This window comes from Semicossyphus pulcher, unplaced genomic scaffold (genome assembly GCF_022749685.1).
Source record: "Semicossyphus pulcher isolate SPU_LCO1_2020_fin unplaced genomic scaffold, fSemPul1.0.p SCAF_13, whole genome shotgun sequence".
Lineage (NCBI taxonomy): Eukaryota > Metazoa > Chordata > Actinopteri > Labriformes > Labridae > Semicossyphus > Semicossyphus pulcher.
The window spans coordinates 15,220,367-15,241,116 of record NW_027211637.1 but is presented as its reverse complement, the minus strand read 5'-3'; the positions used below and the strand labels follow the sequence as shown (position 1 = coordinate 15,241,116).

The 20,750-nt window shown below is 42.0% G+C and overlaps 1 protein-coding gene across 1 annotated transcript; it reads left to right on the top strand.

The window, feature by feature from the left end:
- The first annotated feature begins 655 nt into the window (after nt 1-655).
- Nucleotides 656-20,067, top strand: slc16a4 (solute carrier family 16 member 4). Its single transcript, XM_069660858.1, has 9 exons — nt 656-672; nt 6,532-6,664; nt 6,925-7,057; nt 7,220-7,363; nt 7,452-7,613; nt 7,735-8,376; nt 13,875-14,086; nt 17,414-17,507; nt 19,859-20,067. The coding sequence occupies exons 2-9, from the start codon at nt 6,548-6,550 to the stop codon at nt 20,065-20,067; spliced, it is 1,713 nt and encodes a 570-aa protein (XP_069516959.1). The 5' UTR covers nt 656-672; nt 6,532-6,547.
- The last annotated feature ends 683 nt before the right edge of the window (nt 20,068-20,750 follow it).

The window sequence follows — 20,750 nt, the reverse complement described above, 5'->3', positions numbered from 1 at the left end:
AAGGGGAAGGGGAAGGGAAGGGGGGGGGATGGTCTCCAGCTCTCTGCAGGTGTGGACTCTCTCCTCTGCAGTGAGGATGTGGGGAGAGTGCAGAAGTCAGCAGCAGACGGACATCTGGCCAACTTTATTTGTGGAGGAAGATGAATGAAACATTCTTCTCAGAGCTAAACATCCAGACTGCTGACTGAGGCACTAATGCTGCATCAAAGTCCCGGCTCAGGTGTATGGAAAAATCATTTTGGCCACTTTATGGCGATTTCCTGTGAGAAAACTAGGGAAGTGTTTAGCCAAGGCAGCTTAAGTGGCTCTAGGAATGGAAGTGTTGCTGTGTCAGTCAGTCAGTTTACCACTTTAGTCTGAAATATCTGCTTTTCACTGATCAGCACTCATCGCTCCAAGAGAATGAATATTATAAACGTATAAATATTTCTGTCCAATATCTACTTTGTTGTTTCCTCTGTGCTGCTCATGTCTTTATACCTTTCCGTCCTCTTCTTTAATAATTTGTGACTGCACTTATAACTGTCCTCTTCTTGTTGCAGGTGTAAAGCTAATCTCGAGAGTTACCAGAGCCCTTCGACCGACCTGAGGATGACACTCAGACAGTAGGACGTCCTGAGTGAATTCGTCACCTCCAGAGCCGTCGGGCCTTCTACCAAAGCAGCACGGGAGGTAACCCAACATCTTTGTTTACTCTGAATATCCAACAAATAGTGATGCTGTCGCTGCTCAGGTCAGCAGCTCACCTGGATTCTTGTAGAGCAAAGGTTACACACAGTGTTTCATTCCTTTCCTACATGTTTGCTTGTGCATGCTGCTGTATGGTGCATCTTCTTGCTCTGCTGTCAACTTACTCACTTTATGAAGCCAGCTTTTCTCCTTTAAGAGAAGACAGGAGAGTGAGATGTAACTCTGCAGGACGACTGATCAATACACAAGCCTGACGCAGCAAGTGACCCGTGTAACTGAATTATGCTGCATAAGGACCTTTACTTTTTAGATGTTTCTTTTCAACATTATTGTTTGGCTACAGGAGCCTGAAAAACAAAGGTTTGCTCTTGGTATGATATTCTTTAAATTTCTCATCGGAGCAAAAATTGATTTTAAGAACTCATAGAACAGAAATTAGCCGGTTAAACCTTTAACACTGTGAACTTAACTGTACTTAATTGACCTTGTTTCACCTGTCCCTAATGGTGTCAGAGCTGAAAGTCTTCAGCAGCCTTAATTAAGTGTTTGCCTTACACTCATAGTGTGAAATTTCACCTCTGTGTTCCCCTGAAACGTGTATCATGTTGGCCTGCAGCAGTTCCTCTGTATAGTGGGATGAAACTTTGGCAGGCTGCCACTTGATATTCTGACTCAGACTACTAAAGCTTTCATATGTAATTCAGCTGAACGGTGCATTCTTCAAACAAACTCCAGGTGGGATGTTGTTTCCAGGTTGACTCATCACTCAACACCCCTCCTAGAGACAGATATGTCTCTATACTTAAAAGCCCCCATCCTTGTAAAGATATCTCTTTCTGACAAGAGGAACAACTACAGCGTCCAGTCTACAACAGCCAATTACAGTGGACAATCTTTCACTGCTTGTGATCTAGCAGGTTGCCATGACTGCTTAGAAGCAGCAGTAGCAGTGATCAGGCTTTCCAACTACGCAACTGGTGCTGCACGGTGCTGCTAACTGCTGCTTATAGTCAAGGCAGAAAAAGGAATTATTTCATTATTTTAAACAGGCCAATATAGCAGTGGAAGAGACTGTGGCTTTAAACTATTGTTGCACAGAAAAAAAAAAGTCTGGTCTTTCATTATTTTGCTCATATTTGTCACTGGCAAGATTCCCCCAACAGACAGATCATAGTAAGTGATGTAAACACATAGCAAACTGTAGCAAAACACACACACACAATCATCATAGGAACACCACATCTGTTCAACCCTAACCTGCACACAACCCACGTTAAATTTGTATAAGACCCAGGCTGGAATCGAACCCAGGACGTCCAAACCACAGTGCGTGCACCCCCCTAACCCCTCAGCTATATGCTTCTGTACTTCATTTTTGTCAGAATGAAAGAAACAAGATACAGCATGTTAGTTAAAGAGCTTTAGTGGTGCTTGTAGGTGGATTTTGTTACCTCCACACAGAGCTAACTGTCGCCTCATGTTTCCACTCATCATGTAGCTGCTGTCCAGTGACATGTCGTACAGATAAAAGAGCAGTATGGATGTTCTCATGTTGCTAGCCGGTAAAAAGCAATGCATATGTTTTCCAAAATGTTGAACTATACTTTAAGTGATAGTTCAGGTAAAGTGGGGTTGTGTGAGGTACCTATTAAAGTGAGTGTGCTACAGCCAGCACGGCACCTGTTTGGAGAGGCTGGGCGGAGCACCAACACGGAAGCTAAGCTATGAAGCGCTGCAGACGGGGTCACGAGAAAAACTTATTTTAGCCACTTAAAAATAAAAATAAATACAATTTAATATCTTCACCGTTTCACCTTGACGTCAGACATCCCTTTCCTCTGTTTCCATCCGTACAACAGCTCTGTATTCCTACACCAGCCGTGCAATGCATCAAGTCGTGTTTTGATTATGAAATGTCCCGTTGCCAGCGAAGACTGGAATCAAACTTTTCTGAACATATCACAGTTGGTTCATGCTTATGTTTTTCCAAGCTGCTCAAACAAAGAGTGTCCTGGTCACCATATAGATTACACTGAGTCCTGTTGAGTGATTATGGCCTCGGACAGCTGCGGCTATAGCGGCGCTCTTCACCGATAAGTACCTCACACAACCCCACTCCAAAAACTGATCCCTTTAAGGCTCCCCTTCACTGTTTCCTTTGTAGTTTTGTTCTTTAGTAACGCTACAGAGTTGGTTTTCTATCACACACAAACACTTGTGTTACACACCCCTGCCAAGGATTTCACACAGATCCACCGATCAAAAGTTGGCGAACACACGCTGTGATATACAGCAAAGTGTCAGCCAAGGCAGTGAAGAGAAACACTGCAAAGTATTAAACATGGATGCAAACAATTCTGGATTTAAAATTCTTGGAAACAAATCAGCTTTGAGATGCTATATGAGGACAAAATGCACTGGAAACATATGCTAGGTTACACACAATGCATCTCTGTGTGAAACCTAAACTCTGAATTAAGCAGAAACATTTGTTCGTTTCCATAAAATCTCCAGGGGATGTTTTTAAGCTGTAGTCAGATTTCATGCACAGATTTATATTTATAAGTAAGGCTTACAGAAGGTGGAAGCTACCTCTCTGTAATCTAATATCAAGCTGGACCCTCGATGTAAACTTTGGAGGGAGAATCTCGTGGTGGAAGCGTGCAACAACACAGCGTTAATACCGCACTACAAAGCGCTGATCTCCAAACCCCCCCTGGCTCAACCCCCCGGACCCCCGGCACATTCACAAACATGCACTCAAGCACACAACTTGTGAACAGCACATGGGGGGAAATACTTTCCTCACAGTACACTGGCCCAATTCATTCCCCTTTTAATCCGCTCTGTGTTCGCTGCCTAATTTGCTCCCTGCTTCTTACACATGTCTAAGTCAGGCTGAGTGAGGGATGCAGGACACAAAGACTGCTGGTAAACGCAGGTTTACTACGGCCTCGACATCTACTCGTTTCAAAGTCACTTTGCTTTACATCACTCAAGGCCAGATTCAATTTCATGCTTACATTTAATTTGTTTAAGTGGTTAACACTCGTCTCACAGTAAGAAGGTTCCAAATGTAGTACAGCCTGGTGAAGGCTTGTTTGTGCCTTTATGTGTGTTAACATGTTTTCCCTTTGATTTGCTTGAGTTTCCTTCCAAAATTAATTAAAAACATAGAATTGTATCTGTCTGGATGACGGCAGATGATGGCTCCATAAATCACACCTTGTATAGAAATATAGTTTGTAAATTGACATCATAGTTTGTTGCTGAGTCAACAATTGGCATCAGATTTTTATCTCCCGGAAGAAGAAATAATTAGGAATATTGAGCTAAAGAACTTTTGAAACCTGATGTAAAAGTGCAACAGAGCTTGCTGGATAAAAAACTCCTGTTTCTTCATGATATCAACCCCCGGGTTCGCCTCAGGCCCTTCGCCCTTCCCCACTCTCTTCCCCGTATTTCCTGTCTGTCTTCACTGCCCATCAATAAAATGCAAAAAGCTCCAAAAATGCAGAAAGCAGTAGAGACAGGACAGATCCTCTCTCCAAGCTACACCACTTGAATTGAGGGCTGTGTGACCTTCTGTGACCTTGTGATTCAGCTCAGTTGTTAGACTTTAAAACAGCAGTAATGATCAGTACACAGGACAAACTGTATCTTATTCGGACCCAACACAGCCCTTATATTCAGCTGCGGTACAGTAAGAGCTACACAATGCTTACTTTTTTATATTAAAAATCACTGCTTTAGTTCATGCATAAATGCACAAAGTCATGTATGTTTTGGTCAGCTAACATGAATCAAAGTCTTCAGAGGACAATCATTTGGAAACATGCTCCCAGAGAGAGTTATAATTAAAGGTCACACGTTTGCTGTCGGGGTGACGAGTCAAATTTCAGTACAGTTTCCTCACATCATAGGCATGAACAGGTCGCTCCCACCGCAGGAGCAAAGGCTCATGTCACAAAGCTGCAGTCAGACGGCTTAAGTCTTAACTTCATAGTTACACATATACTATATGTTCATACACACGTGTAGACACACGTATACACAAGAACATTATGCCCACCAAACATGACACTTAGTAATCCATTAATACCCTCACTGACCCTCCGCCGTTTGTCTGTACAAACGTTTGTCTGCATTATCTTATAGAGCATCATTTAAATCGCTCTTAAATAACCTGGTTAGTCTGATTTCTTCAGTAAACTAAGTTTGTGAGCAATATGTGAGAAAGTTCATCTGCTTTGGTCTCTCCTGGACCATCTCTCCTCGCTCTACCCCTCCTGTACCTGTTCATTCTGCTGACCAGTGCATGCTCTGCAGAGACACACAGGGAGTAGATGACTGTGGTGGACTTTGTTTTAAGGCAAGTTCATTCTTAGACATATTTTTTACTATACAAATATATCTCTGGCTGCTTCTCCCAACACCAAAACCTGCGGTACAGTAGTGTGACAGCCACATTATCACTCTTGTGTGTAGAGACGAAGAAGAGACACAGCGGGCAGTTTGCCCATCGCTGTCGAGACCATTGATCTCTGAATGCTTTGAGTTTGCAAATACAAAATTTTGCAAATTTTTTTATGACATTTACACCACAGACTAACTGGACTGGTTAGCGGAGACAAACAATTGCAAGGGAGGAATTCTAGTCTGACCGTTAAACCCTTGAGTACACTTAGACTACATTTCCTCCCTTGAGCATTTACATACCTGATTGTTTGGGAAGAATTTGCACTCTACATTGTTTATACCTCTGTTTGCTTGCTTCTACTCTTTGTTGATGCATTCCTACATTATTTCACATATTACAGCCACAATGATGGCTGCCACAAAAATGTTGCACAGTAGGACTTTGTATTATCACTCTTTCATCTGTAAACCTGCTTTCACTTGCGTTTTTGCACACGTGCAGGATCCACAAAAATCTTTAGGGTACATTTTCTAACATGTTTGTATCAGGTGGCAGGTGCATGACAAAGACCTAAGACAGGGACATTTCTGTTATGACTGTATGATATAGAAGCAAAAGGAATTTTTGTTTCTTTGCATACAAAAAAATGTCTTCTCAAATTCGTCTGAAACATTTAGCAAACTCTTTCACATGAGCCCATGCACCAGAACTGAGAGGGTTTCCTGGTTTTACTCACCATGTTGCATAGCTTCCTCTCTGTTTTTTTTTTTAAAAGTACTTTAAAGTCCATACTCATCATCATTAAACTTTAGCCCGTCATGCCAAGCACATGCTGTTCCTTGCTGACAGGGATCTTCCACACACACATGACTGATTATCTGCACTTGCTTGCGACACTCACACTTAATGTACATGTTAATGTAAACACTGCTGTGACACTGAGTCCAGCTCAGCCGCTGTAATATGAGCCAAAGAGGTGAAAATGTAACCCTGGTCAGCTGTACTGTAACTGTCGCGTTTCACAGCTTAGTGACTTAATAACTTAATACAGAATTACTGTCTACTGTCGGTTTAGCTGCACAGGATCAGTTTGTACCAAGACACTGATAACAACGTCAAACATCAGCTGAATCCTAGAAAGGTTCAAAGCGATTTGATGAACCTCACACGTATTAATCTTAAATCAAATTGAGGAGTTAGAGAGTTATTTATAGATTTATTACCATTGTCCTTAAAGTATTAACACCTTAACGCACATTAATGACTGTGAAGATTTTGTAGATATGTATTCTTTCTAATGAATCCCTGCATCACCTTAAATCACTTAGTGCCTCAAATAACCAGAACTATGTTTCCTAAAGCTGCCTCTGTTAAGCCAGCCTGTAATATTTTTATGATTTTGGTGTTTTAATTTTCTCTAGTGAAACCAAGGCAGCCATGAACCTGTTCAGGAAGGACGCCATGACCTCAAAGAAGGAGAAGGAGAAGGAGATCCAGTACGAGGACCCTCCAGATGGGGGCTGGGGCTGGATGGTGGTGGCGCATTGCTTCCTGGTTCGTCCACCTCAGATGTTTATGACTCCTCAACTTTCAAACACGTGAACATTTAACCTCACAGTTTTTAACTGTACATTTGTTCTTTAACCATTTATTTTACCACTGTGAGCTAATGCAGCTTTATTGTGTTTAGTTATGTGGTTTCTTAGCTTGTTTAGTTCTTGACAGATTGGTAACAGTAGAAAATTTCCTGAGTCTTTATATGTGTATTACAAAGAGATAAACTAAAGAAACAAACTGTGTGTGTGCGCGTGCAGGTAAATGTCCTGGTGATGGGAACACTCAAGAGCTTTGGGATCTTCTTCGTGGCATTCCAAGACGAGTTTGGAGGCTCGTCAGAGAGCATCAGCTGGATCGGCTCCATCATGTCCAGTCTGCGACTGTCTGGAGGTTTGTCTAAAAATAAACCTCTCTGCATCCTCTGAATGCAGACACATTAAGTCAAATAAGGATAATAATCCTCTCTCCTTCCCAAATCTCCCCAATGCTTCTGTAGAAACAGATAGTATATCTGAAAACATCTTTGTGTTTCCTCCCCCGTATCGTCTGTAGCACCGCTTGCCTCTGTGGCCTGTGCCAAGGTAGGAGCCAGGGTGACCTCCATCGCTGGGGCGGTGCTGGTTAGTGGAGGCTTCCTCATAAGTATTTTTGCCAACAGCGTGGTGTTCCTCTACATCAGCATGGGAGTGATAGTTGGTGAGTAGAAATTACCTGCTGAATATACCTGAAATGTTTGTATTTATATTTTGATGATTGATATTGATGATCTTTATTGTCCTCACAGGAATGGGTTTTGCACTTCTATACCAATCCTTCTCAGTGGTCACAGCACTGTATTTCAGAAAGAGGCTGGCGACAGCGTATGCGATCGGGCGTTCGGGGATGGGTTTGACCTTTGCCCTTGCTCCGTTCACTCAGCTGCTCCTGGACCAGTATGCTTGGCAAGGTATTCAAACCGATCTATGAATGAGCACGTAGTGTCAGACCCTGATGCATTTCTTTATAGCGTATGTAAGCATGTTTTCTTCAGCACATTCTCGGTCTTGAGCTCTCTTTCTCACCCACAGGGGCGATGTTGATCCTCGGCGGTCTCATGCTCAACCTGGTGGCCTCTGGGATGCTTCTGCGACCCATCAACGTGAAGCCGCCCACATCAAACCCTACCTCCTCTCCCATCCAAAAGAGCCCTGCTGTCTCCATCAAGAGCTCCTCAGAGAAGGAATTCACTAAGAGCTGCATGAACGGCTCATCTCACTTATCCAACGGCATCTCCAAATCAGACTCCTTCCCCTCTCCTCCTCCTCTCCCTCACGGGGACACTGAAAAACTGGGGAGCCAGTGTACTCAGGAACTCCAGGACCAGTCTGTGAACCCTGAACTGACCAGACTGGTCCTCAATGGTGTGAATGGACATGACTTGGGTCAGTGTAAACCCACAACGCCTGACAGCTCCACCGAGCTCAACGGCAGCATGAATGGGTCCACCATTGTTGGATTTCCCTCACATGCCAGCACGCCCACTGAGGTGACTGTTATAAAAGCCAAAGTACTGGATTTCTCCCTGCTAAGGGACCCCTTCTTTTGCATCTACACCTGGTCCCTGGTCTTCAGCCAGCTGGCCTACTTCATCCCTTATTTCCACCTGTCTGCCCGAGCCAGAACCCTGGGCATCGATGCCATGGATGCTTCCTTCATCATCTCTGTGGCAGGTGAGCAGACATTGGTTCCTGCTTGTGTTTTTATATTCTAATTTATTGAATAAGGACAGTGCACATTAATCAACCTATCAGCAATACACGTCTATGTAAAAATGCCAGAATTAGCAAGATAGCAAAATTTCATCCGTGGTCCTATCCATGGACCCATCTTATCCGCTCTATTGACAAACTTTTAATGAGAAGATCGATACCAATCTCATATATTCACCGGAAAAATTTAGCTGCAGCCAGCAGGCAGTAAGCTTGGCTTAGCATAAAGACTGGAACCGAGGGCGCCGGTTTGGGTCAGCGGTTCTTGTTCAGCGGCCCTCGTACAGAGGCTACAGTCCTCGATGCGGCAGCCCCGGGTTCGACTCCCATCCTTGGCCCTTTGCAGCGTGTCATCCCCCATTCTCTTGTCCCCTGTTTCCAACACTATCCACTGTCCTCCATCAGTATAGGCATAAAAGGCCAAAAAAAATGTTCTTTAAAAATATATATTTTTTAAAAGACTGGAAACGAGTAATAAGCCAGCCTGTCCGGTCCAAAGGTAAGAAAATCTCTCTATCTTTACCCCCAAAGCTCAGTGCCAGCCAGTCTTATTTCTTCATTGTTCAGGAGGTGAGGGGTGTTTCTCATGATGGATTTGGGAGACAGACAGAAGTCCCTACTTTAACCCCACTGTGAAAACAGGATGAGAAATAACTGCCAAAATATCAAAGTGTTTTTATTATCTAAGATAATTAGATAAGGCTCTGTTTTAATTCTCGTTATAAAGATCTGACCTTCACCTCTCTAAGGTTCTTTTTCTTTATTCTAAAGTGGTTCAAACCTTTCAGTGAAGTTTTTACAGTCATCATAAAGGTCATCATTTAAAAAAGTAGCCTGTTACATTTAGAATATAATCAACACAGCAGCCAATGACTTAGATATTAAAGCATACCCTTCTTAAAAGTATGGCGACCTCATTAAGCAATTATAAGTGTAAATACACTGCACACAGCCGTTATAATACGATGTGAAGTCTTTAAACATGGATTTACTAACATGCAAAAACCGAAATGTTGCTTTTATTATACATTGTCCATGTAGTAAAACATGCACTAACGAAACATCTTTGTATTGATGAGCGACACCACATGGTTACTGTTGCAAGGCTTATAATAAATCAAGGTACTTATTCATTTTAGTCATACTTCAATTACATGCTCAGTTCAGGGTACCTCTGTTAGGTGCAGTGCTCCTGAATGAGGACTAAAATATATCATCCCCTACAGACAACACGAGTGCCAACACGAGTACCAGAACCTAAAATTTGGATGAAGCGTGAATATGAGCACTGCAGCTGACTCTCTCCTCATGAATCTGAATACACACTGGATTGCTGCTATTTGTCTTTGAACGTGGCTTCCAGCAGAGATCTCTCAGTGACTGAGAGGAGGGAGGTCCAGGTTCCTCTAAGACTCAACGCAAAAAAAAGTCCTCAGTCAACTTGAAGGCATTAATTATTTGTGAGCTGCTCAGACTCTGCAGTCTTATGTAATGAATGCGCTTACATAAAAGCTGAACTTTGGTCCACTGGCCAGGGCGGCCGGGTTCAGCTGTATGCCATCGATGAGGCCACTCCATATGAACAGAAAACAGCATTAACATTTTGACCAGCGAACACATGTGCATGTGATTCTTTAAGAGCGCTTGGGCAGGCTTTGTGAATAATTGAAATGTACCAGATGGGGCTGTGTGTTTATGAGTTACATGCTGCTGCTTTGTAATCCTTCGCTCGGCGGACAGAGGTCGTATCACCGTGGATCAAAGGTGCTGTTTAGGTGAGAATAATGACAGTTAAAGAGTCGGACACTCGTCTTTAATCACTTAAGGATGTATTAAAGATGTGAGAGATGCTTTGGTCCTAGTAACACAAGAAGTGCTGGCATGCAGCATTTTTAACGTCATAGCTCATCAATGTGAAATGACATGTGACAGTTTGAAAAAAAAAGTTTGTTTGCCAGAAATGTTGAAGAAAATATGGAAAAATGACAGAAAGACAACAAAAAAACACTATTAAGATTGTGATAGTACAACTGTACACAAATTACACACAAAAAATGACCAAAATCTACATTGTGTAGACTCTCTGTGAGGTTGCTCATAAGCTTTACGCCAGCAATCAGTGCCGGCGAGCAGCACGACTGATGACTCAGCCACGTTTGTTCTGTTACATTCTCTGATCACGTGCGCCGTAATGAGAAAGAAAGACAAACAGAGCGAGAGAGACGGGGTGCCAACTTCACCACAAAGCCACCATCCCAGCGTCCTGCTGTCCCTCTTTCCCCGGCCCAGCGGCTGTCAGAGAGGCCCATTGACTCTGCTGGAGGAGGGAGGCCGCTATCGTCCGGGTCGCCCTCGGCCGCCAGCTTCGGAGCTAACTGGAGTCGCTAAGCAACAGCTAACTGAGTAAATTTGCTGGCGTGGTGACAAGAGGGGCTCCCAAGTTTGTCCGAGTCCAGTTCTAAAGTGGCTTGTACTCTGCGGAGGAGAGGAGGCGGCAGTGTGCACAAAAGAGGAGGCAGGACAAGCCAAGTGTCACCTCAGAGAAGCTGGGAAAACCAACACGCCTTTAACAACCCTTTGCTTTTATCTGGTGACAAAATGTTCCTCTTTGAAGCTCGCGGGATGGCATCCCTGTTTTCCCCTGCACACACACCCCTCCCTGCCCAGAGGCATGCACATACACCTTTAATACCTGCAGCACCGCATAGCGAAGTGGACAGAACAAATAACGTCCCTGATGCAGTTAGCTTACGGTGCTACTTGGAGAGGCCAAATTTAAACTGCACTGTGCTGAGTTTGAACAAGAACAGCTGCAGGCGTGGACCAACCTGCTGAGGCTAAAACACACAAACAAACTCACAACTGGTCTGTGTGCAGGCAGGGGACACCCCAGGAGGCTGTCTTAGGTCGCCAGAGGAGGACACATAAACACAGTACAGCTGCCTCATGTCATCTGTGTAACCTCTGAGGGGAGAAGATGCTGTTATGTAAGGACGGCAGAGGTGTTCCTGGCATCTGTCTTCATTCATTTGAGCCTCGTTCAAAGCCTTAAAGAGTGGAGATGTAGCTGATCCTTATTAATCACATCCACATGTTAATCTATGGAGATTAGTGTAACCGTTTTGCAACATAAAAGCAGACCTTCCTCAGCGATGCCTAACTCATGCATATTCAGCAGATTTTTCAGCTATTTTGGGTTCACGCTGAGTGTCAGAGGCTGCAGCCTGAGAGTTTGTGGTGCAGAGGCTGAGCAGAGGATGGGTAACTGTGATCTGCATAGAACCAGTTTGTTTCATTGATCAGTGGCTCAGCGCTGCCTGCTTGTAGCTATTCCTGCGACGGTCAATACGCCACTGCAGTTTCCGCACCGCCTATCGCGTTCCAGTTGACCTCAGCAGAGAGCAGCACATATCTGCCAAGTCATCATACCCGACTGGAGCAAACAATCAATCAGAGAGGATGGAGGAGTTAATGAGTAGTTTGCAGGGGTGTTTCCAGTGTAATACAGATGTTAACAGATAGATAAGATGCCACCCATTGTTTCTGGAAACACTCTCCTCTCAGAGAACAGGAACAACAGGTCTAGACATCACGTTAATCCTAATGCAGACCTGTGTATTTTTGCTGCAGAGCGTCATTCTTCCCTCACATGCTTCTTTTTTTGCCCCACCCTCACTCACACTCTCTCTCACAGACACACACCCAGCTTTGTTTTTCTTAATCTCAAAATAACTGCATTATTGTAAAAAGCAGGGCACACTCACAGGTCCCTGCATGTTGCTTTGGGAGGGTGCCTGTAGAGATTGCATTAGCTTCACTTTATCTACACTGGCTGACTGACTTTAAACTCTTGCTGTGCAGCAAAGCATGAGTCCCACCTAGATTATCTGAACACTAACGGCATGTGTGTGTTTACAGTTGGATGGCATGAATGTCATAGTTCAGGTCTTAAGGAAACATGTCTGCATGGAATATAGAAGTGAAGTTAGGAGAGGGGTGGAGCTGCAGGTGAATGGAGATGAAGTGGAGTGATGACACACTACATGCTGGCTGAAAGTTTTCGTGGAACTTAAAGGGCCAGTACACCAGAATTACAATAAGACTATAAGAGTCTGAATCGCCTCTTAGTGAAACTGTTCTTATGGGACAGCAGTTCTTGTTATATTAGTATTTAAATAATAAATAATTTAAATTAAATAATAGTAAAATAATACCTTGTGATTGTCTTGTGATCAGTCCAGGGTGTGGACAGCTGGCTCCCCCGCGACCCTGAACAGGATAAGCGGTATAGACAACGGATGGATGCTAATTATTACAAGCTAACATGCTTACGCTGATGTTTAGCACGTTCACCATCAGTCGATCCTATCAGCTCTAAGGCTGATGGATCGTTATCTGTTTTACAGGTATTAGACAAACTACAATTTTAATCTGATGGTGGCGTTAAACTTAACGTGAAGGGCAAATTATTGCAATTCATCCTGAGAATCCATGAATGTGTGAGCCAAATTGAATCCAGCCAATAGTTGTCTAGACATTTCACTAAATAGAGAAATATGACCGTCTTTGTGGGGCTAGAGGAAGAATGAATCTTGTGGGAACCAGGAATGCTTTTAAAAAATGTAATGGCAATGCATCATAGTGGAGATATTCAAGTCTGCACAGACCAAAAGAACATTTCTAGACCAAAGCCCAGCATGGCTGAAAAAGCTGAAAGACCACGCTCAGCAGCAGCAGCAGCAGCAGCAGCAGCACCTACCTCTTAGTGATGTGGATAGTTTTGGTTTAATTTCAAGTTTTTATAGAAGATATCAACTGCAACTCCAACAGAATGGAGGTGATTGGTACTCGCAGCATTGCAAATGAAGCAAAAGAAAAATGTAAAAAATATATTAATTGCTATTTAAAAATGTAAAATAATAATTCTGTGATCTGAACCTGCAACATGAAAGCCGACGCTTTCATACACCTGCACTAAAAAAGTTCTTGTAAGTAAATCTGTGCACAATGTGTGTTTCAGTCGTATATTATTTATTCTCCTTTTTTTCTGCTGGCTGTATTCTGGTAATCAGACATCTTTGGCAAGTGGATGTGTGTTCTGAATATTAAATGTGAAACTTTTTAATTATTAAAGACATTTTTATCTAAAGGTGAAGACAGCAGTGATGCTGTTGTTGTTTTTTAGCTTCCATCAAAAACTCCATTACCACAGATTAGCCTCCTGTATACCTGAATATTTTATTGTTTGCTCTCCCCAGTCTGCCTCCCTTATTCCTTAAAGAAACAGTTGGTACAGCTGATATTAAAAATGAAAAAGGCCATCTGTTTGTGAAATGTATATTTTAGTCACCCAAATTGAAACATTCATATCAAACCACTGATACTTAAATTACTTTAATCTCACCTATGACTTCATTATTTAACATGTTCTTTCCTTCACTTCACTGCCTCTGTTGCAGGTATCACAGAGACCATCGCCCAGCTGGCCTCGGGCTGGGTGACGGACAGGAACCTGTTCCATAAATACCACTACCACAAGGCCTACCTGATCCTGTGTGGCCTGGTCAACCTCCTCTCCCCGCTGGCCACCTCCTACATCCTGCTGATGGTGTACGCCATCTTCTTCGCCATCTTCTGTGGAGGATACATGGCTCTGCTGCTGCCTGTTCTGGTAAGGAGACAACGTTATCTGAACATAGCTGTGCATTTGTGCTGTCCTTTTCCAAAAGTGTACCTTCTTTATGAATAAGGTTATTTATTCTTTATTGTTCCTGTAGTGTTGTATCGTTTCTGCAAAAAGAACTGATATGTAACTTTACAGGATAGTTTATGGACTCGTTCTTATTGATGATAAATGGAGACAGTGTTTTAGTACAACCAAATCATTTTGTAATTGACATTGTCATCCATAGTCCTTTATTCAGCTCACATGCACATTTGTCCAAAACAGTCCTGCTGCTTTCAGATGGCTGAAGAAGAAGCTTTTCATACAGTGTAAACATGTAAAAGACAGAATATTGTCGTTACATATATTTATTTAAACATAAAATGTACAGCCATTCCTTGTTCATTGTGGTTGTAACATGTTGCTTTTCAACACTTAAAAATACAGTAGTCATACTTCCTTTTCACTGCCACTACTATTACACCTTCTACCACTACTGATACAACAACTACAACTATTACAACTATTACAACAACTACAACTACAACTATTACAACTACTACAACTACTACAACTACCACAACTACAACTATTACAACTACTACAACTACTACAACTACCACAACTACCACAACTACAACTATTACAACTATTACAACTACTACAACTACCACAACTACAACTATTACAACTATTACAACTACTACAACTACCACAACTACAACTACCACAACTATGACAACTACCACAACTACAACAACTACAACTATTATAACTACTATTACTACAATTATATGGCCTACTACTACTACTACTACTAAGTTCATGGCAATTCATCAAATTATTTTTCAAATATGTTTAAGTCTAGCTAAAAACAGCTAGCTAGCTAGCCATAGATAAATACACATAGATGGCGCCTCCGGGCCTGTGAGATGCGTCTACGCCGCTGCCATCTTGGAGAGGGGTGCTCCGCCGACTGATCCCATGTTAACACATGATCTAATGGGCTAATATGTTGAACTTCAGTTTAGAGACATTCTTTAAAGGTAATTACAAGACATTTCTAGAAATCAATAACTGCTTATAAACTTAACACAAGTAACTGAATTTGAATAACTAACTCCAAATTGCAAGATACTCTAAAGGGAAGTTGCCAGAAAATTATCGTGAACGATTGAAATGTAAAAGAAATGTCTCAACTCGGCGTTACATTAAGTGATAATAAGAAATAATTACAGTCATGGTTTTGCCATTACATTACATAGTGGAGCGGGGGAAGAGTAAAAGTCATTTTAAACTTGTTTAAACATTGTCCATGAGAAAATTAAGACTAGTGAAGGTGGTTAAATGTTGCATCTGAATCTGAGGTACTCAATATGAATTTTATCTTTCTCAAATCGCACCAGCGACAGTCTCACAATTTTCTCTGTCTATAGTTCAATTACCCTGCAAGACCCCCACAGTATCAGACTCTCTAGTCCCGTGGATTCTCAGTGTGTGCTTTCGTGTGTGGCTTCATGACATCATGGTGTATCGTCACACACTGAAAGGGAAAAGTATCCTTGAATCAGATCATCGGAGATGTTTCCCAACTGCCTGCCTGGGTGGAACAACACATGAAGTCAGGGAGTGTCCAGTATCATCAGGTCATATCACACCTGAACAAAAACACGAGGAACTGTGTGGTATGATTTCACCTGCCGTTGGTGTGGTCTAAAGGCCAGGACATGCCTCTGGGCTGAAATGGTGACAAGTAAGATGGGTTATTTTTATTTAGAAGAACGAGACGGACCAGTTTCCTTCTTCAGTTGGATAGATCCTATTTGACCTCAAACAAGGAGGACGTGTTTAAGAAGCCTTTTTTGTTCATCACAAGGCATACAGAAGAACTGACCTGATTATCATTACAGTTGGACTACATGAGCCAAGGAAGATCACACTGAATTTATGAGCACATCTAGACATGACTAATGAATTAGCATTTCATTATTATTGTAACTTTGGAATATACCCAGACATATATAATGGTTGCATTTGCACATTTCCCTGTCATGCAGACAGGCTTTGGCGGAGGTCTGCGCTCTCAGAGAGCCCTTCTGGTTGAAGCTTGTCTCTGCCTGCTGTTTTAAACCACAGATTTTTCTGACAGGATGTTTTCAAAGTTTGAAAAGAAGGACAGGTACTTGTCCTCATCTCTGAAAGAGGCTGTCATCTCACCTAGTGTCAACTGGCAAGGTCTGACAAGATGTTATCTCAGCCGCCTTTTCACCAGAGACAGCGCCTTTATTGTGTTAACGAACACGTAGGCTACCCTATGGATTTTTAGATATTTGGATAATAATTATAATAAAATACATTGAAAATGAAGTTTTTAGTTTTTCTCTTATATTTATGCTGTTTGAGTAAAAATCTCTGTAGGCAGAGCACCACTTACTGCATACTAGATCCATGGATGTAATATCAGAGCTGGAGAGATACCAGATGGAGCCTTCATGGCTGCATTCCCATTGAAGCAGCGCTTAAACAGACATAATTAAAGCTATAGTAGCTTGGACAACAAATGAGAAAATAATGAGCTAAACAGGGTGTTATTTCCATAATGCATTTTAAGTTGGGGTCTGTTTTTGAGTATTAGGAAATGTTAAATCTGAAGGAGTATGGGTCAACAGTTTGAGCCCAGCATAGTTGTGGCTATAAGGCTAATTTAGCTTCCTGCATCCCTCAAACGTTCTCGCATCTCCTCAAAACGTTTGAGGAGCCGATGTCATTGCTGCAAGCTTTTAATTTCTCTCCTCAGTTAACTTAAGTTTAAGTTTAACTCCATCCGTTTAAGTTTTCCTCTTCCTATCGTCATGGTTCAGAGCTAGTGTTAATGTTAGCTCCTCCAATTTCACACTGACTTATTTCGGTCAATAACTCAGAAAAGAATATGGGAGTTTAGATTGGGTAGGCCGTCGCTTCACCAGCGAGCTGTTGTCTTGGCAGATACAAGAACAGAAGCTTTGGTTTGCAACGTTATTTATTTATTTTTTTCCCCTCTGACTTTTTTTCCCTCTGACTCTGACTGATTTTTTTGCATTTTAAGGATGCACTCCGGCCATTTTGCAAAGCTTGCTATTACATTTAAAACTACTTACATGGTACACGTTTGAAGCTGCCTTATATATTTATTTAAAAAAATTTATGGATAGAACATGTTCAAAAAGCATATGATTTGTACTGTGCTAAAATATAAAAAGAGCATACTTGTAAAGGTTAAAGGTTCTAGTGCATGTTAGCATGTGAAAAGCTTCAGTTCAATTGATCAACATGTTGAATTGTTCTGCTCTGCAGGTAGATCTGGTGGGGGCGGACAAACTCAACAACTCCATGGGCTTCTCCATGTTCTTCGTGGGCCTCGGTTGCCTCACAGGGCCACCTTTGGCAGGTGAGTGGATCACGTCATGGAAGGTCCTCAGGAAGTCGGACATGTGTTAACCCACTTTTCCACATGCACACAATAACAAACCCGTACATATGCAGGGCATATGCATCGCATTGTAGCCGTAACTTAACTGTTCTGCAGTGATTTGTTAGACAGAGGGCAGGTTTTTACATGTGTTTCCAGTGTTCTAGTGTGTGTGTGTGTGTGTGTTAGTCCATAAGAGTCTCAAACAGAGTGAGTAAGTAGGGGGATCAGTGATGGGGTTGATAAGCCTTTCCAATGGACATATATTTTTTAGGGGGTGTTGTAGCACATATTTTCATGGGGCCCTGAATTCCTTGCAGTGTGTCAGAGTGTGTGTCTGCCTTCAGTCACTCTGGAGCGTGACAACTGAAACATACAGGAGAAAAACAACCTATAGTTAGTGCAGCGCTCAATGCAGACTGGGATTTTGGGGCTGCTTTGAGGAAAATGCTATGGGGGTTAGTGGGTCAGATTTCAGCCTGTCTGAAAGCGAGGCAGGTTGGAATAACACGGCTGGCTTTGAGTCACTTTGTTTAAGTGATGGCAGATTGCCTTTGTTATTCTTACTGAGCTGTTTCCTATCTCAGACCAGTTTTCTGTTACAGTGTCTTTTTTGTTACCTCAAGTTGTCGCTGATTTCCTGGAATGAACTTTTTCTAGGTCAGCGCTGTCAATCATCGGCTCAACATATGATCTTGTACAGAAAATAAACCAGTTGTCAGACCTAAACAGTGTGTTGTAACATGATAAACACACACCATGCACATTCTTTTTCAGCGTATGTTTGAGGTTTTTTCAGGTAGTGCCCTTAAAGGTAACAGTGGGCCCCAGTTTAAGAGTTAAAGTGCGTGTGTGTGTGTGTTTTTGGGGGGTTCCCTTGAACCTATTGACATGGTCCCTTCCCAATGTGTTAGGCAATCCCCTCAGAGGAGCTTAGGGATTTCAAGGTTAAAATATGCCGAATGACATTCTTCAGGGTGGAACACAAATAGCGTGTGGCTCCGTTTACCATCCCTGCAGTTCAAGAAAGAAACTGACGTTATGCAGATTATGACCCTCCTTCAGGCCACAGGGCGTGAATACATTCCTGTTGTTCTGTCCATCTCTGCAGGACAGCCAACTGTCTATCAACTTTCGCAGCAACTGTTTACTTTGGTCATACCTGTTTTTTTTGCTGGGGGCCATTTGATTTCACACCAATTAACTTGTCTAAAGTGAAATGTCAACATTGCTCATGTATGGAGAACAAATAACACAGGAAGACAGGAGATTATGAGTCACCTGCAGTATAGCTTACATTGAGATCACGCATGGTCAAAATGTGATCCCGATGCCATGTGATGAAATTTTAAAAGATTACTTCAAACATGTTATGTTTGCAGTAATTAGGCCTGCACGATATGAGAAAACTTTGCAATGTGTAATTTCGTTGTTCGATATTGCAATAACGCTATGAAATAAATAAATATTAAAGTTTGCATATGAGCTATGATATACAACACAAGTGTTTGCAACATGTCACTCCTAAATCCTAAATAATTACAAAAAGCATTTTTTTTCTACCACCAAATTGACACCAAGTAATTGAGGGAAGCTGATGGCCAGTTGGGTGAAAGCATGGCCATTATACCCAGGTCAATCCATTAGGTCCAATCTTTGCATGGGTAGTGGGAAAGTATGGCTTGTTTACATTTTATAGACTAATTTTTCCTATTCATTGCTATAAATTCAGAGTTTTGTGATGTGTTTATTGCAAGTGCTAATATTGCAATAACTGTAAAATTGTGATTTATTACGCAGCCCTAGTAACAATGTAGTAAAAAAATTAGAATATTTACACATGGGTTTTCATCATCCAAAGGGGGTTTTCACAACCTGGCAACCCAAAAGTTTTTCTTAATGACCTTGATGTTAATTAAAACAGTTATTAAGGAATAAGCTACTTTTTTTTTTTTATTCATACAAGGGAGTGGAACTAAATTTTTCTGTGTGGGTTTGAGCACAATTAGTGTTTTAAGCACCGTTCGAACTGTGTTTACCCAACTTACGCAAAAAAAATTACTCTTAAAATACATATGTTCACGCTGCCAAGAATCCAAAATCCAAGAAGAAAAAATACTAAAGGGAAATATTATTATTCCATTAACTATTGGTTCACTAATTATACATAAAGTCAGAAAATGTAAGAAAAAACTATAAAACACACAGAAAAGCCAGACATGTTAAAGTCCTCAGCTTGTCTCTACATGATGTATAGATAAAGTCATGTAACTATAGAACAAACACTCACTGATAAATAGACTGACTAATAAAGAGTGTGTTTTTTTCAGGGTTCCTGTACGACTACACTCAGACGTATGACTGTTCTTTCTACCTGGCGGGGCTCTGCTATCTGCTCTCCTCCGTCTCGCTTTTCATGGAGCCGCTGGCTCAGCGCTGGAAGGCCCGGAGCAAACTGACCCGGGACACGAGAGCAGAAAGCAGCTGTAAGACCAACGGCTGCTTCACCCCGGACCGCCTGCAGAACGGCGCTGTGTAGGAATGAATCCCAGGGAAGGCCTTCAATCGTGAACCAGCATGCTCATGACTTTGCCATAGGCCTGCATAACTTGGACGTTGAACTCCAGCTTAAAGTCGGGACCCGAGTGACCCTTCATTTCAGCAGGAACGCAACAATGGCCGAGGAGAGGAAGGTTATGATTTCTAAGAACAAACAGTAGACGGGACATTGGGGACTAGATGATTATGTTGAACTTTAAAAAGCCAAAATTTTAGTGTTTGTCAAAATATTCTATCCCTACTCTTGTCCTTATCAGAGGCACGTGCATCCAAACCTTCTTCTATCATCCGGCACACTTTAATACAGCTTTGCAAGGATAACTTATTAAAACATGAATCTGTTTTCCAATGCATCTCCAAAACTGACAACTCACATCTAATTTGCACAAATGATTTCTGGAAACTTAGCTATGCAGTCGAGCTCAAAATCTTGTCTTCCAGTCTCCTCTGACATCTTCCAGAATCTGTAAGCCTGTACTCACTGATATGCACTTTGGGCCAAGTTGTAATAATACTGCATGACATCTTTTCTGGCCTTAAACCACCAGATAATTAATATATTTAACTAGCAACCACTTAATTGCAGCCTGCTTCTATGACACAGTGTGTAATCTGTCTGCAAAGCCAAAAGCAGAAGCTGCTTCAGAAGCTACGCAGAGAAAA

Coding starts and splice junctions, on each gene's coding strand:
- slc16a4 (XM_069660858.1), top strand. CDS start 6,548: ATGAACCTGTTCAGGAAGGACGCCATGACCTCAAAGAAGGAGAAGGAG. Junction 7,364..7,451: donor CAGCATGGGAGTGATAGTTG/GTGAGTAGAAAT, acceptor TTGTCCTCACAG/GAATGGGTTTTGCACTTCTA. Junction 8,377..13,874: donor CTTCATCATCTCTGTGGCAG/GTGAGCAGACAT, acceptor CCTCTGTTGCAG/GTATCACAGAGACCATCGCC.